The 27,905-nt window shown below is 32.1% G+C and overlaps 2 protein-coding genes across 2 annotated transcripts; both read left to right on the plus strand.

Moving 5' to 3' along the window:
• Window positions 1-520: 520 nt before the first annotated feature.
• On the plus strand, window positions 521-1,234 carry LOC136064639 (uncharacterized mitochondrial protein AtMg00310-like). Its single transcript, XM_065766611.1, has one exon. The coding sequence runs from the start codon at window positions 521-523 to the stop codon at window positions 1,232-1,234; it is 714 nt and encodes a 237-aa protein (XP_065622683.1).
• Window positions 1,235-21,840: 20,606 nt separating this feature from the next.
• LOC111999566 (probable disease resistance protein At5g66900) lies at window positions 21,841-26,492 on the plus strand. Its single transcript, XM_024031697.2, has 5 exons — window positions 21,841-22,861; window positions 23,522-23,922; window positions 24,187-24,548; window positions 25,107-25,318; window positions 25,408-26,492. Exons 1-5 carry the CDS (start codon window positions 22,213-22,215, stop codon window positions 26,241-26,243), a joined length of 2,460 nt encoding a protein of 819 aa, XP_023887465.2. The 5' UTR covers window positions 21,841-22,212; the 3' UTR covers window positions 26,244-26,492.
• The last annotated feature ends 1,413 nt before the right edge of the window (window positions 26,493-27,905 follow it).

Genomic DNA, 27,905 nt, shown 5'->3' on the forward strand with positions numbered 1-27,905 from the left:
ACCTCACTATTGGCAAAGGCAAAATTGGAGGGACGCATTAAGGGTGTATCTATATGCAGAAGGGTGCCTATAATCTCAAACATGATGTTTGTTGGTGATTCTATTTTATTTTGCCGAGCTACCCATGGAGAGGTGGAGGTGGTCAATAAGGTCCTACAAACATATGCCATTGCATTGGGGCAGTGTATTAACATGGAAAAATCTTCAAATTTGATGTTTGCTGATGATTCTATATTATTTTGCTGAGCTACCCATGGAGAGATGGAGGTGGTCAATGAGGTCCTGCAAACATATGCCAATGCTCGGGGCAGTGTATTAACATGGAAAAATCTTCGGTGTACTTTAGCAGCAACACTCAAGCTAGCCAGAGAGTGGAGATTGTGTCAACATTAGGGGTGAAGGAAGTGGAGTGCTTTGAAACATATTTGGGATTACCTACCTTGGTTGGAAGGGCTAAATACCAAACTTTTTCTTTTTTGAAAGATCGAGTTTGGAAAAAAAATTTCAGGGTTGGAAAGGCATGATGTTATCTAGGTCAGGGAAAGAAGTGCTTATAAAGGTTGTTGCTCAATCCATTCCCACTTATACTATGGGGGTGTTTTTGTTGCCGGTGAAGTTGTGTGACAAACTTAATGCGTTGTGCGCTAGATTTTGGTGGGGTCAAGTTGGAAACGAAAGAAAAATTCACTTGAAGAGTTGGGATAGTCTCTCTCAACCAAAAAATGAAGGGGGGATGGGGTTTCATGATTTAAGGTTGTTTAACCTTGCCATGCTTGCTAAACAAGGGTGGAGAATGATGCATGATCATGAGTCTTTTCTTTTTAAATGCTTAAAAGCGAGATACTTCCCTCAGTGCCATTTTCTTGATTCGGTTGATTCATCTAACAATTCGTATGTATGGAAATCCATTATGTCAGCCATGCCAATTTTAAGAAGTGGTTGCTATTGGAGAGTGGGGAATGGAGAGTCTATTAGGGTGAGCACGGATAAATGGATACCTAATTATCCATCTAATAAAATCTTGCATCCAGTCAATGAGGAGGGGGAGGAATGGAGGGTCTCGGATCTGATTGATTTGGACCTACATTGGTGGAGACAAGACATAATTATGGAAAGATTTAACAGGGATGAGGTTGAGGCTATCTGCAGAATCCCTCTGAGCCGAAGGTATGTGCCAGATTCTATTGTTTGGTTGCATAATAAAAATGGGGTTTACTCTGTCAGATCAGGATAACATTTAGCTAGGAAAGTGATGAGGAAAGACAATTGGGCTGAGAGTTCGAAAAGGACAGAGAGACAATTGATATGGAAGTCCTTATGGAAAATGCGAGTACCTAGCAAATTGAAGGTATTTTGTTGGAGAGCTTGCCATGGAATTCTTCCTACTCGGGTGAACCTAGCAAACGGCTATTCATGCTATCTAGGATTGTGGGGCTGCTCAGGATGTATGGGCAGGAAGTCTTCCTATGCTGCAGAAAAGCTCTAATATTTATTTTGATTTCAAGTACCTATTTGAATGCTTGCTGGAAAAACTGCCTACACTAGAACTTGAGCTTTTTCTTGTGCAAGCTTGGCTGCTATGGCACCAGAGAAATGTCATGGTGCATGGAGGACAAATGAAAGACCCACAGTGCCTGAACAAAGGAGCTGCTAAGTACCTCAAGGATTACAAAAAGGCCCAGGAAAATCTTGTAGTAGCAGGCACGGTGTCAAGCAGAAAAGTGTGGCAGCCTCCATCGCAAGAAATGTATAAACTAAACTTTGATGCTGCAATTTTCTCGGACCTGAAATGTTTTGGATTTGGAGCAATTATTAGGAACTCAACGGGTGAGGTGATGGCTGGAATGTCAGCCAAGGGGCCACATGTGTGTAGCAGTGAGGAAGCAGAAGTGTTGGCATGTCGGGAAGCTCTAGAATTCTCCATGGACGCAGGCTTTTCTGAGCTGGTTATCGAAGCGGATTGTTAGAATGTGATGAGGATAATCTCGGCTTCAACAGCTAACGAGTCCATGCTAGGCCATATTTATGAGGACATCAGATGCTATATGAGAAGCTTGCGGGCTGTGTCTATCAGTTGGGTGAAAAGGGGAGGGAATATGGCAGCTCATTCATTAGGTAAAAATGGTAGGGATATTGTCGGTGATTTGTATTGGGTAGAAGATACACCACCACCTGCGGTGGAAGCCTTGTACCAGGACCTTTTATATTTTAATGAATGAGTGAATCATTTTGTTCTAAAAAAAATTAATAAAAAACTTGTAATTTGATTACTCAATATAAATTGATTGAGAAAATAAATCAATATATATATATATATATATAAGCAGAGACCTCAAGTGAGTGAGCATGAAGTTCTGCCAAGTGACACCCTTTTTTGATAACTTAGCCATTTAGTTTTTTATTTTTATTTTTCCTATTTCCATCTCATCATTTAACACTGCTACTCTACGTTTCTTTCAACTCTTCCACTTCCCCATTAATTCCATAGGCTATTCAGAATTCTAAAACGTTTTTTTAGTTCTCTCAACTCTTCCACTTCCACGATTATAAAATGCTCTCAGCAATCTCAATGACGATGCAAAGAATGCTGCATCATATTTACAAGCATGGAAGTCTAAGCATGTTAGGTGTGAAGTTAACAAGGTTGCACATGCACCGAATGGCAAACAAGGTTGCATTGTTTTTGGATAGTCCTTCCATTTGGTTTTAGGATGTGCATGATTGTATTGCTAATATTGCTAATATAGTTTACAATTTAGACGTGTTGGGTGTTTTGTTGAATTACAATCAAAAGAATAGGCATATATATATATATATAAGGGAGTGACTTATAAAATCCCATAACAAGGGCAATAGCTAGGAGTTCAAGCATATCCAAGTCCAATTATTCTCTCTCTACTCCTTCACCAAAAATTGCCTATGTATCATCACAATTGAATTTTCCCTTTGAAGTCAAGCTTTTCTTTTATATCTTTCATTTTTATGTTCTTCATCAACTATCATATGTCAATATCGATAGTTTGTGACTAATATCCTTTTGCTGGTTTGGTTAGGATTTGGTTTGCCGGTGATGAGAATGGGTGTTCGGGATTTTTAAATCTCTACAAAGTCCATATATTTTTACGCTTTTAAGGCAAACTTAGTAGATTTGGTTTTTAATGATAATAAGATTTGGTTTGTCTATTATTTTACACTTTTACTGGCAAAATTCGTACATAAACTATGACTATTGTAACTACGAATAATAGTATTGATGAATCCAATGAGTTACAAGATAATTTCTTACAAAATAGTATTTAAAAGGGATCTCATATGAGAAAGTATGAAATTTTGCCAAGCGGCGCATTCTATGTAAAAAGAATTGATATTTTCTTAAGAGCCACGTCCAAGATAAGAATAAATTAAATATTGATTTTTGTTTCATTTGATTCAATGTTTCAAGACTTTTTTAATTAAAAAATAAATATTCTTTGTATCATTTGGTTCAATTTTTTTAGACTTTTCATCCCTTACACATACACACAACGCTCTTCAATTTGCATTTTAATTCATCATTTTTACCTCTTGCACTTCTACCTCTTTATATATGCCTACCTATCATGACATCCTACGTCAAATACACATAGACCAAAAACAATATCATTTTCCTTTAATCTTTCAACTACACTTACTTAGCTCTAACATTGTGTCTTATCTAATCCTAACCTGTATGAGTTGGCTACAACCAAGGAAGGGGCTTGCATTTTATATTGAGTAACAACGACAATTACGATTTTTATGTTAATCCCAGATGTTGTGGATTTGTGAGTTTTGTAAATAATGTGATTAATTGTGGTTGTTTGGGATGTGCATTTTGCTTTAGAATTAATGAGAAAGAGAAAGACACATTTTATATCAACTTTTATTCTATCATATTCCTCCAAAGTTTTTTTTTTTTTTTTTCCTCATTACTTCAATTGAATAATTATAATGGATGTGTATGTGCAATTTACAATTGTTGTTTTTAATGATGAACTCATTACTAATAAAGTTCTATAATAATTATGCTATAATAATTATACAACATTTTCTAAAATCATCTTACATAAAATATTACAACATTATCCGTGCATCGCACGGGTAACTTACTAGTTTATGTAAAAGGATAGTAATTTACTAGGAAAGTTATACACCTCCTCACCGCTTTGAATGCTTTTAAAAAATTATATGGAATTCAATTTATTTTAATCTATTATTTTAATTATTTATTAATAAAAAAACTTAGAGTTTAAAACCGTGAAAAAGTCAAGAGATTTGAGGGAAAGAATTTCTAATAATTATTTAAAATTTAAAATTTGGCACCTGTTACTCTGAGAGCATTAGCATTGGGAAATGTTAATGCCAAATCTAAAGGAAATTTGGAATTTTAAGTTCCAAAACCATTTGCATTGGGGAATGCTAAACAGCACTATTGCAAATTTTTTTGCAATACTGTTACAGTGCAATTCAAAACATAGAATTGCACTGTAGCAAGTATTGTAAAAAAATAATAATATTTTATTATATAAAGAGAGGAGAGAGATGGGAGAGAAAAGATATAATTTTGAGATATATTATTTTATTATGTAGATATATTATTTTAATGAGTAAAAGAGGAAAGTAGAAGTTTGGGATATTGAGGTATTGTAAAATAGTATGGTATAATGATAAAGTGGCTTTTTAGAATTGTAAAATAGAGTAGCATTGGAATTTTCCAATGCTAATGGTCTGAGTTGAAGTAGTGGGAAAGATGAACTCTAATTTGAACTTGAAACTTGTTATTATATTGGGAAAAAATTAGAAGTGTCGTGAGATTTTTTTTTTTTTATTGTTTTGTTTTGTTTTTTTAATACTTATCTCTCTTTTATTTTTATTTTTTGGCTACTCTGGTAATTAGAAATTAAATGTGAATTGGGAGAATTGACTTACTAAATTGAGAGTTTTTGAATTTTACAATTTGAAATTTTAGAATTTATATTTTTTTTCTTTAAAATTATATTTCATTTGCATTAATAACTTGTCCGTTCATATTTTCCATTAAGTATTATGTAAACTTGCTATGCATGTTTAGTTATATCCAATAAATTAATGTCACGTTATTTTCATTATGTCACATCAATAAATTATTTAAAAATTTTTAAGGCTAAAAAATGAGTTATTCTATTCTATTGGACCTGGCACTCTCGGTGTAAATTCTTGACGGCCAGGACTACTGGTATACACGGTCGTTAACCTTAAAGATTACTAAAACTAGTCGCTAACCCATGCTATGCACGAAAACCTACATATTTGTGAGGTAGATTAAAATAATTTTATAAAATCTTAAATTGATTAAGAAACTACACCATTGCATGATTTGCTCTTATATAACTTTAATTTGTGTTACAATTTGATGAAAAAGTCATTGCTTGAACATGCAATGGCTTACAAAAAATTTGTCAGACAATTTCAAATACTGAAAAAAAATAACTCAAAAATTCAGATATTAAAACTTCTAAAAGACCAAAAAATATTAAAGAGTTAGATGATTTACTACTTAGAAATTATTGAAACAAAACAAAATATATATGACTAAATAATAGAGAAATATAAAAGAAAGATAGGTTACATTCAAAAAAATAATTTCAATTATTACAAGCTTTTTTATCTTGTAAAAAAGGGCTTAAAAGAATTTGATGATTTATGTACGAAAATTACTTTTTAAAGAAGTTGCAGTAGAATTCTTCTATTATCCAAAGAAGTTGAACTTTATCAATAGTTGATGATTTTTATATTTATCCAAATAAAGCCACGTTTAGGATAATCTTAATATAGGATATGAGAAATGATATGATTACACCATTTTTACCACAAATTCTAAGTGTCAAGTTGTTATTGTTAGGGTAAAAAAGTAATCTTAGTATTAGTTTCAAATTTGAACCAATAACAACTAACCACCTGTGACTTGTTGTAAAATTGTTGTAGACGTAGCATCTCTTATAGGATATATTCAAATTTTTTTATTATTTATTTATCAACATTTGAATTTGAGTTTAAGTTAGACTGGTTAGAGAGATAGAGTTTCACTTCCTATTAAGTTTGACTAAACAAAATTAATTTTGTTTAAGAAAATGATAATGATAAGTTTAAATTTAAGTTGGACTTGTTAGAGAGATAGAGTTCCACTCCTTATTAAGTTTTTATTTTTATTTTTATTTTTATTTTTATTTTTAAAGAAGGTACTCCTTGTTAATTTTGGACTAAACAAAAATAATTCTATTTAAATAAAATGATAATTTTATTTATATATTGTGCTGACGTGAAAAATTGTGAGAGTTTCAGAAACTTCGGTTATATATATATATATATATAGATTAAGAAAAAAAAAATAAATAAAGAGAAGCTTGTATAGTCAACTAATGACAATAAATACTACCTACCTACTCCAGAAAACACCTTGCTTATTCATTAGTCGAATCGGACAAGTCAACTGTCAAGTTATTCTCAAGAAGCATTAAAAATTATTCTTTATCTAAAATAGCTTTGCATCAAAGCTAAGAACAAATAAAAGAGGTTTGAGGTCTAAATGGGTGTCTAGCAGCTTCTCTCTGCACCTTTTCATTTGTTTGAAAGAAAATCTAAATTCAACTAAGCAAATTTTTTTTTTTTTTTTGGGGTATTAAAGTTGGGTATAGATAGATGTAATATTGTATTTGTTTCTAAATTGGGTTTCCAAAGATATGGCAGTAGCACTTGAGAGCACCAGTGGTCCAAGAAATAAGAGAATTAAGCCTAGCTCTTGATCAGGAGACGGAACTAGAAATTTAGTTTAGAGGTCAAGGCATGCATGAACCAAAGAAATTTAAAATTAGAATGAAAAATATGCAAAAATTGAAGAATATGTACTATTAAAAAAAAAAAAAACCAATGTACATTCAATGTAAAAAAATATTAATAAAAGAAAATACATAAAATGGTAGGTAATTGCTATTTTAATTCTTGCCAACCATTTGGCATAATTCAGGAAAAAAAAAAATGATTAATCAAAAAACATGTGTGTGTTCTGAAAACGTGCTTGCATACACACACATAAGGCCAAAAAAGAAAGAAAAAAGAGAGAGTTTAAAATAGAAATAAAAGGGTAATTTTGCTTAAATAACAGTCTCTTATTATTTTTTTTTTGTTTTGTCCTTAATTCTTTTTAGTAAGGAACAAATTCCTTAATGGCTAGTTCTGATGTCAAATTTACTTTACTCTACTCCTTTTCCCTTCCCCTTCTATCTAAACTAGTCATAAAAGAAATTAGCCACTTCAAATACCAAATAACGTAGAATACAATATTTAAAAAATGTTTTATGTTACAAAGTTTCATATTTATAATAGAGTTACAAGTTATAGATTAACTTACTATTTTTTTTAAGCACTTGAACTAATCAAATTTTTAAGAAGATAACTTTAAATTTTATCATAAAAAATTGATTTAAAGAAGAATGGGGGGGGAGGAGATGTTGGGTCAAGAGGACCAACTTTGGTCCATTACATGAAAAAAATAGTCAATTTAAAGAAAGAGTTTTGCTATCGTGTGTCCTTAGGGCATACATTAGTAAAACTATTTTAGGAAATTTTTTATAAAAAACTGAAAAAAATAATTTACTATTTTGACAATTTTTTTAATACTTTATAAAAACTTTCTCAGAATGGATGATTAAGGACATATATTAACTGGACCTTTTAGAAGAGGGAGGCGTGAAACCCCTCCAGCCCCGACATGATATCTTTGCTCTCGATCACCCTGAAAAGGAAACAAAGATCTTGATCGAACAAATGGAGAAGGCACGAAACTGGTTCTTAAGTGCTCCAAAATCAAGCGTTGGAAGTTGGAACCTACTGTTTCAAAGCCTATTCTTATGCAAACAAACTTTCGGAATTCAACGATGCATTGAAAAGTTCTATCGGGTTGATTTGATCGTACTGAATGCAAGGACTAGGCTGGAGACTTTGACCAAGGTGAATCTTGTTTTGGAACACGTGATTAATACGAATTCGGACATGATGAAGAAATATGGGAAACAATCATTGTCATGTGCGGTTCCTTAGGCTCCGGGATTTTTATTGTTAGGTTTGATTTGCATTTGAAGAAGTCTTTAAGACGCTGCTGTTGAAGAAAGAGGTGTTGTTGCTTCTATTGACTGCTCTTTGGTTACAGAAAGGACTACTTTGGTCCGAATGCTTTGCTAGGATCAGGAAATTAAAGGTACTTCATTTCAATTATGAAAAAATCTTTTAGATAATCCTGGAGTAGTGCTTTAGAGTCTAAGACTATAAGCTCGCATAAATGTAGGTCTTGTTTTAAGTCTCTTTATTAGGTTCTAAGACTTTAGGAACTAAATGTATTAGAACTTCAATTTGTATATATTGGCAAACCATGATCAAAATAAAGAGTAGTTTAGGCTTGCTCAAAGTTTGTTTAAGTGTAAGTTTGAATCGAGTGTTTTGCAAGAATTTACTGTGTAAAACTACAAGGCTCAATTGATCGAAAATAAGGCTTGATTGATCGAGAATCGTAGCCCAGAAAATTCTGCAAAAGTTTCAAACACAGCCTAAGCCCATATGACGTGTAGGGTTAAGTGTTTTACTCTTAGTATAAATGGAAAAACTCTAGCTACGTTTCAGTTGTTGCATAAAGAATATTCAAGGAACAACAAAACTTTTGAGTGGAGCCTCAAAGTCACAAGTAGGAGAACTTGTGTTTGTTGCAGATTCAAGGAAAGAAGTAGTCCATGAATTCAGTGCTGTCACGTGGTCGTGGTAGTAAGTTTTCTACACAAGGTAGCATTAGGATGTTAGTGGTCTAAGTCCTTTTGTAAAATTTCAATTCTTTCATAGTGGATAGTGGATCTGTTTTTACCTTGAGAATAGTTAGGTCAAATCATCCCTAGATTTTTTACCAGTTTGGTTTTCTTGAGTTATCAGTTTTTTGTGTTTTTTACTTTTTGCATTTTATCTGTTTTGCTCATATTTGTTTAACCTAGACTTGAATGACAAAGTTGTTAATCAATTTGGCTTAATATTAGGTTAAACATATTGCGTTAAGGGATTGTGTTAAGGGGTCTAAAAACCTAACACTACTATTTTGAGTGTTTTTATGCAATCAGAGTTGCAACAACTTTTATGAAAGATAATGACGGTTAAAAAAATTATCCCTGTATATTTATAGTCATGTGTCATTTTTAATAAGTCATGTGACTTACTTAAATAATACATGTGAACGATTTTTTTAAGCGCCACGTAGTGTGTTGCATAAAAATTCCTACAATCCTATTACATAAAAAACTTTGCTCTATTTTAAGTGCTAACATATCTTGTGATTAATTGGTACATAGCATTGCTCTTGTATAATTTATTTATGGTGCTTATGTGGATACTTTATAGTAAGAATAAATGCCTATGAAGTATAAAAATATAGCCTAAATTCTTTTATACGCAATCTCTTAAACATCCATCTTGAAAATTGACTTGAAATAATGATTTTAGTGACTTTTTTTTTACATTTGTATGAATGTGTAAAACAATGTGTCCAACAAACATTGCTCAAAAAACAATTGCAGTAAATGAACCAATATGTTTACACTTTCGAGCGTGGTTAAAAAATATTCATGTTTCTATTCATTTGTTTAGCAAACAAGTCAAGTCAAGTTGTGGTTCCAGTTAGCTCACTTAGTAACTTAGTAAAATTTTTGATGGTTGTATAAAAAAGTTTAATTTCTATCAGTACCAAAAACTGAATGGTATTTTAGTTTGATGATAAAAAGTTATTACTAAGAATGGAAGCAATGATATTTTAGTTTGATGATAAAAAATTATTACCAAGAATGGAAGCAATGTGAAACACTAATAATGTAACACAATATAAATAGTCTATTTGTAATAAAATTTCATAAATTTGCAAAGGGGTAGGATCCTTTAAATAACAAAATGCTCAATTGAATTTATCTCTTTATCTCCATTCAAGAGTTGATTGATCTTCAAATCCATGACAAAATGCAATGGGTACTCCAATTTTATTTATTTTGGTCTCAGACTTCTCAGTCTAGTTTTAATGAAATGACTAAATTTGAAAGTTAGATGTCCTAATGCAAAATCTCATAACTTAGTGATATTGTTTAGTTTTCCCTATAAGAAAGATTAGACTTTAAATCTTCCTACCTTGGGCTCTTGTAATAATTGAATTACCAAAATAAAAAGCATGGTTTTCAAACCGGATCGGATCAGTCCAACCCGATTAACCGTGAACCTCTCATCAATCCGGTTCTTTTAACTCTAAGAACCATTCCATGCATAAAAAGCATAAAACCGTTTGAACCGTGGTTGAACCGCCGGATCTGAAAACCGTCCACCGTTTTCATGGATCAATCCTTCGACATACAATTTTTGGAATAAACACATTTCGCATCCCAAATAACCAAGCATGCAAGAAAAATGGAGTGGGTCATTGGGATCGTGAATGCCCTTACCCTTATGGAAATGAAGAATTACATGTAACAATCAAAATGTGCTCAATTGACTTGGGAATGTACAAATTAGCCAACTGAGTATGGTAGAAATTATGTTTCAAAAAAAAACCTACAATAAAATTTCCTAATTCTATTGCGCACACTAATCTCTAATAATACAAAATTAATTCCATGACCAAAACCTCCTATCAACATGAATCCTACAATATATTGGTCACACACACACACACACACACACACACACACACACATAATGCAGCTTTAGTAGTAATATATAGAAAAATATTAATAATAATATTATGATCATAAAAAAAATTATCACGCGCAACGCGCGGGTCCGCGACTAGTATATATATAAAAGCAGATACCTCAAGTGAGTGAGCATGAAGTTCTGCCAAGTGGCACCCTTTTTTGATAACTTAGCCATTTAGTTTTTTATTTTTATTTTTCCTTCCATCTCATCATTTAACACTGCTACTCTACGTTTCTTTCAACTCTTCCACTTCCCCATTAATTCTATAGGCTATTTAGAATTCTAAAACGTTTTTTTAGTTCTCTCAACTCTTCCACTTCGACGATTATAAAATGCTCTCAGCAATCTCAATGACGATGCAAAGCATGCTGCATCATATTTACGAGCATGGAAGTCTAAGCATGTTAGGTGTGAAGTTAACAAGGCTGCACATGCACCGAATGGCAAACAAGGTTGCATTGTTTTTGGATAGTCCTTCCATTTGGTTTTAGGATGTGCATAATTGTATTGCTAATATAGTTTACAATTTAGGCGTGTTAGGTGTTTTGTTGAATTACAGTCAAAAGAATAGGCATATATATATATATATATAAGGGAGTGACTTATAAAATCCCATAACAAGGGCAATAGCTAGGAGTTCAAGCATATCCAAGTCCAACAGGGGCGGAGCCAGGATTTTTTGTTTGGGGGGGCCAATTTTTTTTACTAATATATTAGTCTTGAGTCAAGATAAACAATCACACACATGCGTAAACGCACATACACAAATATAAACATTAATATTTTGATACTAGAGTAGGTCATAATTTATGAATATATTGTGAATAAAATTAATAACTTTCACATATGTATATTCGCAAGATAATTTTTTAGGAGAATTTATCATCTTTTAAACTCCAATACTATACAAAGATATTAAACATGTACAAAAAACGAATTAGAAAAAACAAAAACTATCTTGTCTCTATAACTTCTAGAAGAATATATTGTGAATAAAATTAATAACTTTCACATATGTATATTCGCAAGATAATTTTTTAGGAGAATTTATCATCTTTTAAACTCCAATACTATACAAAGATATTAAACATGTACAAAAAACGAATTAGAAAAAACAAAAACTATCTTGTCTCTATAACTTCTAGACTAATTGACAAATTCTATTAGTTTTTAAGAGCATCATTGGACTAACTCAAACATTTGGGGGGCTAACTTGTACAAAAGCAGTCTAGTTTGATATTAAACATGTATAAAAAACGAATTAAAACAAAAAAACAAAAACTACCTTATTTCTATAACTACTAGACTAATTGATAAATTCTATTGGTTTTTAAGAGCATCATTGGACTAACTCAAACATTTGGGGGGCCAACTTCTATTTTTGTAGCTAAATATTTAGATTTTTAATACTTACATATAATAAAAAAATAATTTTTTTAAATTTTGGGGGGGCCAAGCCTTGCTGTAGCTCCACCCCTGAAGTCCAATTATTCTCTCTCTACTCCTTCACCAAAAATTGCCTATGTATCATCACAATTGAATTTTCCCTTTGAAGTCAAGCTTTTCTTTTATATCTTTCATTTTTATGTTCTTCATCAACTATCATATGTTAATATCGATGGTTTGTGACTAATATCCTTCTGCTGGTTTGGTTAGGATTTGGTTTGCCTGTGATGAGAATGGGTGTTTGGGATTTTTAAGTCTCTACAAAGTCCATATATTTTTACGCTTTTAAGGCAAACTTAGTAGATTTGGTTTTTAATGATAATAAGATTTGGTTTGTCTATTATTTTACACTTTTACTAGCAAAATTCGTACACAAACTATGACTATTGTAACTAAGAATAATAGTATTGATGAATCCAATGAGTTACAAGATAATTTCTTACAAAATAGTATTTAAAAGGGATCTCATATGAGAAAGTATGAAATTTTGCCAAGCGGCGCATTCTATGTAAAAAGAATTGATATTTTCTTAAGAGCCACATCCAAGATAAGAATAAATTAAATATTGATTTTTTGTTTCGTTTGATTCAATGTTTCAAGACTTTTTTAATTAAAAAATAAATATTCTTTGTATCATTTGGTTCAATGTTTTTAGACTTTCCATCCCTTACACATACACACAACACTCTTTAATTTGCATTTTAATTCATCATTTTTACCTCTTGCACTTCTACCTCTTTATATATGCCTACCTATCATGACATCCTACGTCAAATACACATAGACCAAAAACAATGTCATTTTCCTTTAATCTTTCAACTACACCTACTTAGCTCTAACATTGTGTCTTATCTAATCCTAACCTGTATGAGTTGGCTACAACCAAGGAAGGGGCTTGCATTTTATATTGAGTAACAACGACAATTACGATTTTTATGTTAATGCCAGATGTTGTGGATTTGTGAGTTTTGTAAATAATGTGATTAATTGTGGTTGTTTGGGATGTGCATTTTGCTTTAGAATTAATGAGAAAGAGAAAGACACATTTTATATCAACTTTTATTCTATCATATTCCTCCAAAGTTTTTTTTTTTTTTTTCGTCATTATTTCAATTGAATAATTATAATGGATATGTGTGTGCAATTTACAATTGTTGTTTCTAATGATGAACTCATTACTAATAAAGTTCTATAATAATTATGCTATAATAATTATACAACATTTTCTAAAATCATCTTACATAAAATATTACAACATTATCTGTGCATCGCACGGGTAACTTACTAGTTTATGTAAAAGGGTAGTAATTTACTAGGAAAGTTATACACCCCCTCACCGCGTTGAATGCTTTTAAAAAATTATATGGAATTCAATTTATTTTAATCTATTATTTTAATTATTTATTAATAAAAAAACTTAGAGTTTAAAACCGTGAAAAAGTCAAGAGATTTGAGGGAAAGAATTTCTAATAATTATTTAAAATTTAAAATTTGGCACCTGTTACTCTAAGAGCATTAGCATTGGGAAATGTTAATGCCAAATCTAAAGGAAATTTGGAATTTTAAGTTCCAAAACCATCTGCATTGGGGAATGCTAAACAGCACCATTGCAAATTTTTTTGCAATACTGCTACAGTGCAATTCAAAACATAGAATTGCACTGTAGCAAGTATTGTAAAAAAATAATAATATTTTATTATGTAAAGAGAGGAGAGAGATGGGAGAGAAAAGATATAATTTTGAGATATATTATTTTATTATGTAGATATATTATTTTAATGAGTAAAAGAGGAAAGTAGAAGTTTGGGATATGGAGGTATTGTAAAATAGTATAATATAATGATAAAGTGGCTTTTTAGAATTGTAAAATAGAGTAGCATTGGAATTTTCCAATGCTAATGGTCTGAGTTGAAGTAGTGGGAAAGATGAACTCTAATTTGAACTTGAAACTTGTTATTATATTGGGAAAAAATCACAAGTGCCGTGAGATTTTTTTTTTTTTAATGTTTTGTTTTGTTTTTTTAATACTTATCTCTCTTTTATTTTTATTTTTTGGCTACTCTGGTAATTAGAAATTAAATGTGAATTGGGAGAATTGACTTACTAAATTGAGAGTTTTTGAATTTTACAATTTGAAATTTTAGAATTTATATTTTTTTTCTTTAAAATTATATTTCGTTTGCATTAATAACCTGTCCGTTCATATTTTCCATTAAGTATTATGTAAACTTGCAATGCATGTTTAGTTATATCCAATAAATTAATGTTACGTTATTTTCATTACGTCACATCAATAAATTATTTAAAAATTTTTAAGGCTAAAAAATGAGTTATTCTATTCTATTGGACCTGGCACTCTCGGTGTAAATTCTTGACGGCCAGGACTACTGGTATACACGGTCGTTAACCTTAAAGATTACTAAAACTAGTCGCTAACCCATGCTATGCACGAGAACCTACATATTTGTGAGGTAGATTAAAACAATTTTATAAAATCTTAAATTGATTAAGAAACTACACCATTGCATGCTTTGCTCTTATATAACTTTAATTTGTGTAACAATTTGATGAAAAAGTCATTGCTTGAACATGCAATGGCTTACAAAAAATTTGTCAGACAATTTCAAATACTGAAAAAAAAATAACTCAAAAATTCAGATATTAAAACTTCTAAAAGACCAAAAAATATTAAAGAGTTAGATGATTTACTACTTAGAAATTATTGAAACAAAACAAAATATATATGACTAAATAATAGAGAAATATAAAAGAAAGATAGGTTACATTCAAAAAAATAATTTCAATTATTACAAGCTTTTTTATCTTGTAAAAAAGGGCTTAAAAGAATTTGATGATTTATGTATGAAAATTACTTTTTAAAGAAGTTGCTATAGAATACTTCTATTATCCAAAGAAGTTGAACTTTATCAATAGTTGATGATTTTTATATTTATCCAAATAAAGCTACGTTTAGGATAATCTTAATATAGGATATGAGAAATGATATGTTTACAACATTTTTACAACAAATTTTAAGTGTCAAGTTGTTACTGGTTGTTATTGTTAGGGTAAAAAAGTAATCTTAGTATTAGTTTCAAATTTGAACCAATAACAACTAACCACTTGTGATTTGTTGTAAAAATATTGTAAAATTGTTGTAGACGTAACATCTCTCATAGGATATATTCAAATTTTTCTACTATTTATTTATCAACATTTGAATTTGAGTTTAAGTTAGACTGGTTAGAGAGATAGAGTTTCACTTCTTATTAAGTTTGGACTAAACAAAATTAATTTTGTTTAAGAAAATGATAATGATGAGTTTAAATTTAAGTTGGACTTGTTAGAGAGATAGCGTTCCACTCCTTGTTAAGTTTTTTTTTTATTTTTTTTATTTTTAAAGAAGGTACTCCTTGTTAATTTTGGACTAAACAAAAATAATTCTATTTAAATAAAATGATAATTTTATTTATACATTGTGCTGACGTGAAAAATTGTAAGAGTTTTAAAAATTTCGGTTTTATATATATTTATATATATAGATTAAGAAAATAAATAAATAAATAAAGAGAAGCTTGTATAGTCAACTAATGACAATAAATACTACCTACCTACTCCAGAAAACACCTTGCTTATTCATTAGTCGAATTGGACAAGTCAACTGTCAAGTTATTCTCGAGAAGCATTAAAAATTATTCTTTATCTAAAATAGCTTTGCATCAAAGCTAAGAACAAATAAAAGAGGTTTGAGGTCTAAATGGGTGTCTAGCAGCTTCTCTCTGCACCTTTTCATTTGTTTGAAAGAAAATCTAAATTCAACTAAGCAAATTTTTTTTTTTTTTTTTTTTTTGGGTATTAAAGTTGGGTATAGATAGATGTAATATTGTATTTGTTTCTAAATTGGGTTTCCAAAGATATGGCAGTAGCACTTGAGAGCACCAGTGGTCCAAGAAATAAGAGAATTAAGCCTAGCTCTTGATCAGGAGACGGAACTAGAAATTTAGTTTAGAGGTCAAGGCATGCATGAACCAAAGAAATTTAAAATTAGAATGAAAAATATGCAAAAATTGAAGAATATGTACTATTAAAAAAAAAAAAAACCAATATACATTCAATGTAAAAAAATATTAATAAAAGAAAATACATAAAATGGTAGGTAATTGCTATTTTAATTCTTGCCAACCATTTGGCATAATTCAGGAAAAAAAAAAATGATTAATCAAAAAACATGTGTGTGTTCTGAAAACGTGCTTGCATACACACACATAAGGCCAAAAAAGAAAGAAAAAAGAGAGAGTTTAAAATAGAAATAAAAGGGTAATTTTGCTTAAATAACAGTCTCTTATTATTATTTTTTTTTTTGTCCTTAATTCTTTTTATTAAGGAACAAATTCCTTAATGGCTAGTTCTGATGTCAACTTTACTTAACTCTACTCCTTTTCCCTTCCCCTTCTATCTAAACTAGTCATAAAAGAAATTAGCCACTTCAAATACCAAATAAGGTAGAATACAATATTTAAAAAATGTTTTATGTTACAAAGTTTCATATTTATAATAGAGTTACAAGTTATAGATTCACTTACTATTTTTTTTAAGCACTTGAACTAATCAAATTTTTAAGAAGATAACTTTAAATTTTATCATAAAAAATTGATTTAAAGAAGAATGGGGGGGGGGGGGGGGGGGGAGGGGAGGAGATGTTGGGTCAAGGGGACCAACTTTGGTCCATTACATGAAAAAAATAGTCAATTTAAAGAAAGAGTTTTGCTATCGTGTGTCCTTAGGGTATACATTAGTAAAACTATTTTAGAAAATTTTTTTGAAAAAAATAATTTACTATTTTGACAGTTTTTTTTAATACTTTATAAAAACTTTCTCAGAATGGATGATTAAGGACATAGGACCTTTTAGAAGAGGGAGGCGTGAAACCCCTCCAGCCCCAACATGATGTCTTTGCTCTTGATCACCTTGAAAAGGAAACAAAGATCTTGATCGAACAAATGGAAAAGGCACGAAACTGGTTCTTAAGTGCTCCAAAATCAAGCGTTGGAACCTACTGTTTCAAAGCCTATTCTTATGCAAACAAACTTTCGGAATTCAACGATGCATTGAAAAGTTCTGTCGGGCTGATTTGATCGTACTGAATGCAAGGACTAGGCTGGAGACTTTGACCAAGGTGAATCTTGTTTTGGAACACGTGATTAATACGAATTCGGACATGAAGAAGAAATATGGGACACAATCATTGTCATGTGCGGTTCCTTAGGCTCCGGGATTTTTATTGTTGGGTTTGATTTGCATTTGAAGAAGTCTTTAAGACGCTGCTGTTGAAGAAAGAGGTGTTGTTGCTTCTATTGACTGCTCTTTGGTTACAGAAAGGACTACTTTGGTCCGAATGCTTTGCTAGGATCAGGAAATTAAAGGTACTTCATCTCAATTATGAAAAAATCTTTTAGATAATCCTGGAGTAGTGCTTTAGAGTCTAAGCTCGCATAAATGTAGGTCTTGTTTTGAGTCTCTTTATTAGGTTTTAAGACTTTAGGAACTAAATGTATTAGAATTTCAATTTGTATATATTGACAAACCATGATCAAAACAAAGAGTAGTTTAGGCTTCCTCAAAGTTTGTTTAAGTGTAAGTTTGAATCGAGTGTTTTGCAAGAATTTACTGTGTAAAACTACAAGGCTCAATTGATCGAAAATAAGGCTTGATTGATCGAGAATCGTAGCCCAGAAAATTCTGCAAAAGTTTCAAACACAGCCTAAGCCCATATGACGTGTAGGGTTAAGTGTTTCACTCTTAGTATAAATGGAAAAACTCTAGCTACGTTTCAGTTGTTGCATAAAGAACATTCAAGGAACAACAAAACTTTTGAGTGGAGCCTTAAAGTCACAAGTAGGAGAACTTGTGTTTGTTGCAGATTCAAGGAAAGAAGTAGTCTGTGAATTCAGTGCTGTCACGTGATCGTGGTAGTAAGTTTTCTACATAAGGTAACATTAGGATGTTAGTGGTCTAAGTCCTTTTGTAAAATTTCAATTCTTTCATAGTGGATAGTGGATCTGTTTTTACTTTGAGAATAGCTAGGTCAAATCATCCCTAAATTTTTTACCAGTTTGATTTTCTTGAGTTATCAGTTTTTTGTGTTTTTTACTTTTCGCATTTTATCTGTTTTGCTCATATTTGTTTAACCTAGACTTGAATGACAAAGTTGTTAATCAACTTGGCTTAATATTAGGTTAAACATATTGCATTAAGGGATTGTGTTAAGGGGTTTAAAAACCTAACACTACTATTTTGAGTGTTTTTATGCAATCAGAGTTGCAACAATTTTTATGAAAGATAATGACGGTTAAAAAAATTATCCCTGTATATTTATAGTCATGTGTCATTTTTAATAAATTATGTGACTTACTCAAATAATACATGTGAACGATTTTTTTAAGTGCCACGTAGTGTGTTGCATAAAAATTCCTACAATCCTATTGCATAAAAAACTTTGCTCTATTTTAAGTGCTAACATATCTTGTGATTAATTGCTACATAGCATTGCTCTTGTATAATTTATTTATGGTGCTTATGTGGATACTTTATAGTAAGAATAAATGCCTATGAAGTATAAAAATATAGCCTAAATTCTTTTATACGCAATCTCTTAAACATCCATCTTGAAAATTGACTTGAAATAATGATTTTAGTGCATTTTTTTTTGCATTTGTATGAATGTGTAAAACAATGTGTCCAACAAACATTGCTCAAAAAACAATTGCAGTAAATGAACCAATATGTTTACACTTTCGAGCGTGGTTAAAAAGTATTCATGTTTCTGTTCATTTGTTTAGCAAACAAGTCAAGTCAAGTTGTGGTTCCAGTTACCTCATTTAGTAACTTAGTAAAATTTCTGATGGTTGTATAAAAGAGTTCAATTTTTTTGTCAACACCAAAAACTGAATGATATTTTAGTTTGATGATAAAAAGTTATTACCAAGAATGGAAGCAATATGAAACACTAAGAACGTAACACAATATAAATAGTCTATTTGTAATAAAATTTCATAAATTTGCAAAGGGGTAGGATCCTTTAAATAACAAAATGCTCAATTGAATTTATCTCTTTATCTCCATTCAAGAGTTGATTGATCTTCAAATCCATGACAAAATGCAATGGGTACTCCAATTTTATTTATTTTGGTCTCAGACTTCTCAGTCTAGTTTTAATGAAATGATTAAATTTGAAAGTTAGATGTCCTAATGCAAAATCTCATAACTTAGTGATATTGTTTAGTTTTCCCTATAAGAAAGATTAGACTTTAAATCTTCCTACCTTGGGCTCTTGTAATAATTGAATTACCAAAATAAAAAGCATGGTTTTCAAACCGGATCGGATCAGTCCAACCCGATTAACCGTGAACCTCTCATCAATCCGGTTCTTTTAACTCTAAGAACCATTCCATGCATAAAAAGCATAAAACCGTTTGAACCGTGGTTGAACCGCCGGATCTGAAAACCGTCCACCGTTTTCATGGATCAAATCAAAGCATTAAAAAAAAATTTAAAAAAAAATTGTCGAACCTCCTTCTTGCGTGTCTCTCTGTTACTCTTTGCATTATTTCTCTTTCCGCTCTCAGATCTTCCATTTCGTGACTCTTCATAAAGTTTGGATCTTTTTTCTCAAGTGATAGAGAAGAGAGGGCAAGATGAGATAGAGAAAATGAAAGAATTTGTTGACAAAAAACACAAAAGGGAAGAAGGAAGAAAAGAACAGAAATTCACAAGTACACGCAGAGGATGCTCAAGTGAAGAGAAGAATAGAAATTCAAAGTGGGCATCTGAAACTTTGAGACCGTTTGGGACCAGCGTTGGCGTTGCACGTTTGCGTTTTTTCCTTTTTGTTTTTTGCTTTCAGCCGTATAATAAGAGTGAATCACTGTTCACGGTTACTGTGCGGTTACTGTTCAATGAACAGTAGCCGCACTTGTTGACTTTTGTCAATGAACCGTATATATGTACTGTTCACGGATCCACAATTTTCACTTTTCAGCAACTTTTTCATTAAAAATGGGTCCCACGATACTATTCACACATTTAAAAATTATTTTGTTACAGTGTTTTCAGTTTTCAGTTTTCAGCTGCATCCAAACGGGCCCTTTCAAAGAAAAGAGTAAAGAGAAGGTTTGAACCGTAAAATATCAAATTTGAAGCACTTTGCGTGGAGGAGGTGCTGCCAACGCATTCTTGGAAGTTAGCACCTTCATTTTATATTAATACTCTTTACTTTTTTTTTTATTTGCTTTATCGGTCTGTCCTCCCACCAAAACAAGAAACTCTTTGGTTAGAAAAAAATATCCCAGATATAATAATGGGTTAAAAATTTAAGACTATCATACTTTTTTTTAAAAGTAAAAACTAAATATTTATTTATGTTTGCTTAAAATTTAAAATTTTTTGTTTACCTTGTGAAAGTTATGATATGGAAAATATATTTGTAAGACAGATTTTTATATTTATTTGAATTATTTTGGTCAAATTTTCAATTTTATTAATTTATTTATATTTAAAATAATTATTATATTAATTATGATGTCATTATAGTCTAACTTCGGTTTGATCTCGATTCGACCTTAAAAACTTTGAACCTCTTCTTTTTACGATTCTTTGAACAGTCCGGGTTTGAAAACCATTGGATAAAACTCGCTTTTGAAAATTGGCTGTAAGGAGAGAGTGTCCAAGAGCTTATATACACATATTTAAGTTTACACTTAAGCAATATTGAACACTAAGACCATAACACAATATAAATAGTCTATTTGTAATAAAATTTCTTAAATTTGTAAAGGGGTAGGATCCTTTAAATGGCAAAATGCTCAATTGAATTTATCACTTTAAGCCTCAAACTGTATTATGAGCTTATCTATTCAAGAGTTGATTGATCTTCAAATCCATGACAAAATGCAATGGGTACTCCAGTTTTATTTATTTTGGTCTCAGACTTGTCAATCTAGTTTTAATTAAATGACTAAAGTTTGAAAGTCAAATGTCCTAATACAAAATCTTTTAACTTAGTGATATTGTATAATTTTCCTTACAAGAAAAATATGTCTTTAAATCCTCCTACCTCGGGCTCTTGTAACAATTGAATTACCAAAATAAAAAGGCCCGGAAAAATAGGGGTTTCCACTTTTAGATGTCTCATTTTTGGCTAATTAATTAGATTACACTCATTTTTGGCTAATTAATTAGATTACATATTGGCATTAAAAAATAAAATGCTTTTTGGGTAGGGATGTGCTCTACTGGAATTGGCAGTTGGCACTCCCGGTGTAAACCCTTGATGGCCTGACCTCGCTTTAGCTTCCATATGGAAACGCGAGGTTCCAAAGGGAAAAGCCTTCCTGAACGACAAGCGTCCATATGTAGGCGTTCTCTTGGAATTAAACACCAGTCCACCATTCGTACGACAAGTATTTATGGTCGTTTACCCCCATAAACTACAAAGTCAAAAAGAAACTTCTTGTGGACTCATGCATTGCACTTTTTTTTTTTTTGTCACGCATGACTCAAGCACCACTTACGGTCAACAAGTGACAACTATTACCTTCAGCAAAAAAAAAAGTGACAACTATTACCAAGTCCAGAAACCTTTGCTTGGTAGTCATATTCTGCGACTTCTTCATCGAAATTAAAAACCATATTGGACGATTAGTTCAACGTCGTCTTATTCTCACTCGGAAACAAAAGCAGCATATTCTTCTTTTTCTCAACTTGTTTTGCATCAAAGTTGAGAGAACAAATACATATATAGAAGAGCTTTGAGATCTAAATCGCTGAACAACAGCTTCTTGATCGTCTCTCTGCACTTTCATTTGTTTCAATGAAAATCTAATTCATCCAAGCAAATATTCGTGTCCATTTTTTTCTTTTTCTTTCTCTCTCTTTTTTTTTTTTTGGCTTAATTGGTAGACAGGTCTTGTACTGTATTTGTTTCTTAATTGGGTTTCCAAAGATATGGCAGTAGCACTTGTTACAGGATCTGTTGTGGGGGGAGCTTTTGGAGAAGGATTTGCTATTTTGCATGAAACGGTTAAGAATGTTGTAGGCCAAGCCATTATGTTCAAATCCCTTCTTGAAGACTTAGAATCCACGCTAGAGCGTATAGCACCAGTGGTCCAAGAGATAAGACAATTAAGCCTAGCTCTTGATCGCCCAGAAAGGGAAACAAAGATCTTGACAGAACAAATGAAGAAGGGTGCGAAGCTGGTTCGCAAGTGCTCCAAAATCCAGTGTTGGAACTACTGTTTCAAATCCCATTATGCAAGCAAACTTTCGGAGTTGAACGATGCCATTGAAAAGTTCTGTCGTGTTGATTTGATAGTACAGAGCGCAAGGACTGGGTTGGAGACTCTGACCAAGGTGGATCTTATTTTGGAGAAGGTGAGTAATCAGAATTCGGACGTGAAGAGGAAATATGGGGTACGGACACTGTCGTCTGCGGTTCCTAGGCCCCGGGATTTTATTGTTGGGTTACATTTTCCATTGATGGAGTTGAAGGAGATGCTGTTGAAGAAAGAGGAGTCGCTGCTTCTATTGACTGCACTTGGAGGTTGCGGGAAGACCACTTTGATCCAAATGCTTTGTTGGGATCATGAAATTAAAGGTACCTTTCTCATGTTAAACCTGTTGGCAAGGATTGAAATAAGTCTCATAACATGTTCTCCTGTGATTGGTTGGTACATAATAAAAGTTATACCCACTTTGACCGACCGGGAAAATATTGTGTTGGCATTGCTTTTAAAAAAAAATATAGGTGCCCTTTTTTTTTTTCTAAGTTATTTATTGTGGTAGTATGCGGATAATTTATAGTAGAAGTAAACGGTTAGGTATTATAAAAAACAAATCACGTTGAGAACATCAGTTTGATGAATCCTAAAATGTACTGTTGCTTGAATATTAGTATATGTTTAACTATAATTGGAACAAGTATAATTAATTCATTCAAACATGAAGATTTCAATTTATGAGAGTGAAATGAATTACATTTTGAAACAAATACATGTCTCATAAGGTAAGATATGGTAGCCCAATGCTATTTATGTTCATTATTTTGTTTTAGTACTTTCAGTAGTCATAGCAATTCTTTTGGCATATTTCATTCTTTAGAGTTGCTGCCTTAAAAAGAATAGTGATAAAGAAAATGTATGGAGAAAAAAGAATTCTCTTATCTTCATAATTGGTGTAGTTTCTTAGAAAATTGCTTTTGCTCCACTTCTTACCCTTTGCTGGGATTGGGAATTCTAACTATATTGTGTTTGTATAGGCATATATATGGACAATATATTTTTTGTCAACGTTTCAAAAACTCCCAACTTGAAGGTCATGGTACAAAAACTGTTTAGTCATAATGGTGATGAGTGCCCTGAGTTTCAAAGTGATGAAGAAGCAATCAACCAGTTGGAGCAACTGCTGAATCAAATTGGACCAAAACCTATATTGTTGATCTTGGATGATGTCTGGCCTGGCTCAGAATCCATTGTTGAGAAGTTCAAGTTTGATATTCCAAATTACAAGATTGTGGTGACTTCAAGAACTGCATTCCCAAGATTTAGGTTTAGATATAACTTAAATCCATTAAATCATGAAGATGCTATGAAACTTTTTTCTCACTCAGCATCATTGCAAGATGGAAGCTCTTACATCCCGGGAGAAGATATTGAAAAGGTACTTTGTCAATATATACATTTTATTTTGTGTTGGTATATACCTGCCAAAATCATGTTTTCATACTTGCACATGCATTTAAGCTTGTTTATTTTGTTTCTGGCAAACCAACTGTCCCCAGAACTTGAGTGAAGACAAGGGGGAAAAAAAAAGGCATTTTCATATTTCCAAACAAAGTATGGTTTAGAAAACTAAAATCTTGGCCAATATTACCATTATAACTTATAGACAATAACTGATTTTATTTGGTTCCTTGAATTGCAGATAGTAAGAGGTTGTGGGGGGTTGCCAATAGCCCTTAAAGTGATTGGTGGTTCACTCTCTGGGCAACCTGCAGAGGTTTGGCACAATACACTAACGAGATGGTCTGATGGTCATTCTATTTTTGAATCTGATACTGAGGTGTTTGCTTGTCTCCAAAAAAGCCTAGAATTTTCTACCGACAAGATCATCCTCAAAGATTATTTCATGAACCTAGGTTCATTTCCTGAAGACCAAAAGATCCCTGTTACAGCCCTCATTGATATATGCACGGAATTACATGAACCAAACAAGGATGATGTCCATGTTATTGCCAATTTACATGAACTCAATACTCGGAATTTGGCTAGTCTTGAAATGACAAGGTTTGCATGCTTTTAATTTCTAAAGTGTGATTTTACTGTTGGATAATTCTTCATGTAGTCATTGCTAGTTGCTAAGAATCATTGCTAGTTCCTAGTTGTGATATGATATATCTCTATGCATGACCTAAGGCCCAAAATATTGAATTGTCCTCGGACTGGATTAACTTCTGATCATGATTGATTATATATTATTACAGCTTCTTGGACATGTCTGGGGCCAATGTAGGATTTTTTATACCAATGATGCTAAAGGTGATTACTACAAAAAGTTAGGAAGGAAGGAAACTTATATCAAACCAGAAAAAATAAGGGGTTCCAATTACTTTGCCGAAGAATAGAGCAGAATTTCAACTTCTAGAACTTAGAATACCTTTTAGTTGCTTATCTTATAACCATTTGATTTCAATTATTATGTATAAAAACGGATTGTGTTAATTTCCCTTGCCTTTATTATAACATCCTTAACTTTGTTCGATTGTCTTGGGATTCATATTTTTCTTATGTTAGGACCGATAATTTTGAATCTCTTCTAAGATTATACTTTTGGCCGTTCACCAGGAAAGATGCAAGTAAGGTTAACAACTATTACAATGAAGACTTCATCACACAACATGATGTTCTTAGAGACCTAGCTATCCATTTGTGCAGCCGTGAGCCAATAACAGAAAGGGAAAGACTGATTGTAGACATCAATGGAAATAATCTACCAGAGTGGTGGATGGAACAGGAGCAACAACTCATCAATGCACGCTTATTATCCATCTCAACTGGTTAGTTAATTTTCTCTTTAACAAAAACACACATAAATGCACACACGCTATGTAACCTACAAATGATATAGAGAGTGTTTTTTTTACAGATGAATTGTTTTCGTCAAGTTGGTGCAACATTCAAGCACCCAAAGTTGAGGCTTTAGTTCTAAATTTTCACACAAGGAATTATACCATACCTGAGTTTGTGGAGAAAATGGTTAAACTCAAGGTTATAATTGTCACTAATTCTGGGTTCTTTCCAGCTGAATTAAGCAATTTTCAACTACTCAGTTCCCTCCCCAATCTAAAGAGAATTAGATTAGAGGAGGTTTCAATTCCATCCCTTTGCAGTACCCCTGTACCTTTAAGGAGTTTGAAAAAAATATCCTTGTTCATGTGTAATATTGGTCAAGCTTTTGGGAATTCTACAGTACAGGCTTCAGATTCATTGTCAAATCTAATGGAGATAAACATTGACTATTGCAATGATCTTGTAGAATTACCTGCATGGTTGTGTGAGGTTCTCCACCTAAAGAAACTCAGCATCACCAATTGTCATAAACTGTCTGAACTGCCCGATGGAATTGGAAACTTGGTGAATTTAGAAGTGCTAAGGTTTAGGTCCTGTACTGAATTGTCAGAGTTGCCAGAGTCAATCAAAAGTCTTCATAAGTTGCGCATTCTTGACATATCTGATTGCCTAAACATTATCAAGTTGCCAAAACACATCGGTGAGTTGCTTAATTTAGAAGAGTTACTCATTAAAGAGTGCTTGAAATTGCGTCAGTTGCCACCATCAACTATGGATCTCGAGCAATTGAAGCTTGTGGTATGTGACGAAGAGAGGGCCATGTTATGGGAGCCTTTCAAGGAATTCCTTTCCAATTTAAAGGTAATGGTGGCTAAGAAAGATATCAACTTGAATTGGCTTCCCAAATCATGATTTTTGAGATCTGTTTCTTCTTTGGAAAATTTTGTAGGCTTATTTTGGATTGTTCTCTTCAATTTTTTGTTCCCCTTTTTTTTTTTTCTTTTTCTTTTTTTTTTCTTCTGTAAAGATCATGAAATAAGTGGCCTAGTACACCAGAAGAGGAATTTTTTAAGGAGTTGCAGTTGTAAATATAATATTGTACCCCTTAAAAATATTGGGAAATTTAATGTTTGAGGGATGCGAATGTGATTGTCTTCATTATGTTCAGTGCTTTATAGAAAAATGAGGAACGTGTAAAATTTATTTGATAAGCTTTATTCATTTTCACTTTGCACATACAACTTTGTTAACTCCTTTCCTTTTCTTTATTCATTTTTAGGGGAGGATTCCTCCCTCCTCTCACAAGGGAGCACTTATATTGTGTACCTGGCATATATGCCGGATTACTCACAGACTGGTGGGTCCCACACACTATGGGGCCTGCCAATCTGTGAGATACCCGGCATATATGCCGGGTACATAATATAATTTTCACTCACAAGGGGTGTGGGACCCGTGATAGGGCCCATATTCCCCATGTGAGAGGAGAAATTTTCATATGCACATGGTGCATGAAGCGCTTGTCTCACTGATCCGTGTGTCGCACATGCTAGTGAGACATGCGTTTCATACGTTGGGTGCAGAAGATATCTTCTCTATTGAGAAGAATTTGAACTCTCTTGTAGAAGTGAATAGTTTTTTTAATATTACCTAGTGTCCGTTGGAGAACAGCTTATTTAGTTAAAACTGAAATTTTTTTACTGAAAGTGTAGAAAAAAAAATGTTGAATAGTACAGTGAGACCTATAAATAGTATTAAAAAATGCAATGGGACCCATGACTAGTAGCAAAAATAAGCTAAAATCAACAATAAGCTACAACTTTAAGCACTTCCCAAAGTGCGTTTAGATAGCTTATTTTTTGTCAACTTATTTTACTATTCGGTTTATTTTTGCTACTATTCATAGGCCTCACTGCACTTTTTGGTACTATTCATAAGTCCCACTGTGCTATTTTAGCTAACTTTTACATTTATCTAAAATACTTTCAGTAAAAAATTTTCAGTTTCAGCAAAATAAATGAATCCTAAACAGACCTGTGCGTTTGGGATTAGCTAAATTTTTTAGCTTTTCTCCACTTTTAGCTTATTTTTACTACTATTTATGGGTCTCACTACACTATTCAGCTAATTTTTATCTTTATTTACAGTATTTTTAGCAAAAAGTTTTCAATTTCAGCTAAATAACCTGTTCCCAAACGGACACCTAATATCCTTTATAAGGAAAGCTATAATTTAAACCCTCATTCCTCCATCTTGTGTAAGAATTGAATGATTAAAAAAAAAATCCAGATGTCCCATTTTTTGGCTAATTAAACATTGAAACAATTGATCATCTCTTAAGGGGCTGCATGTTTGCTCGTGAATTTTGGTAGCAACTTCAGTTCCTGGTTTGCATGAGAGAAACTTTTAAATTACTGCTTGGTGAATGGCTTGAAGCCAATTGTAAGGCTGATATCAAATCCAAAATGGTGGATATTCCTTGGAAGATTTTATTTCCCATGGCAGTGTGGCACTTATGGTTGCATAGAAATAGCTTTATTTTTAAAACAGGAAAGGTGGATCGATCAAGCTTCA

Source organism: Quercus suber, unplaced genomic scaffold (genome assembly GCF_002906115.3).
Source record: "Quercus suber isolate HL8 unplaced genomic scaffold, Cork oak 2.0 scaffold_725, whole genome shotgun sequence".
NCBI lineage: Eukaryota > Viridiplantae > Streptophyta > Magnoliopsida > Fagales > Fagaceae > Quercus > Quercus suber.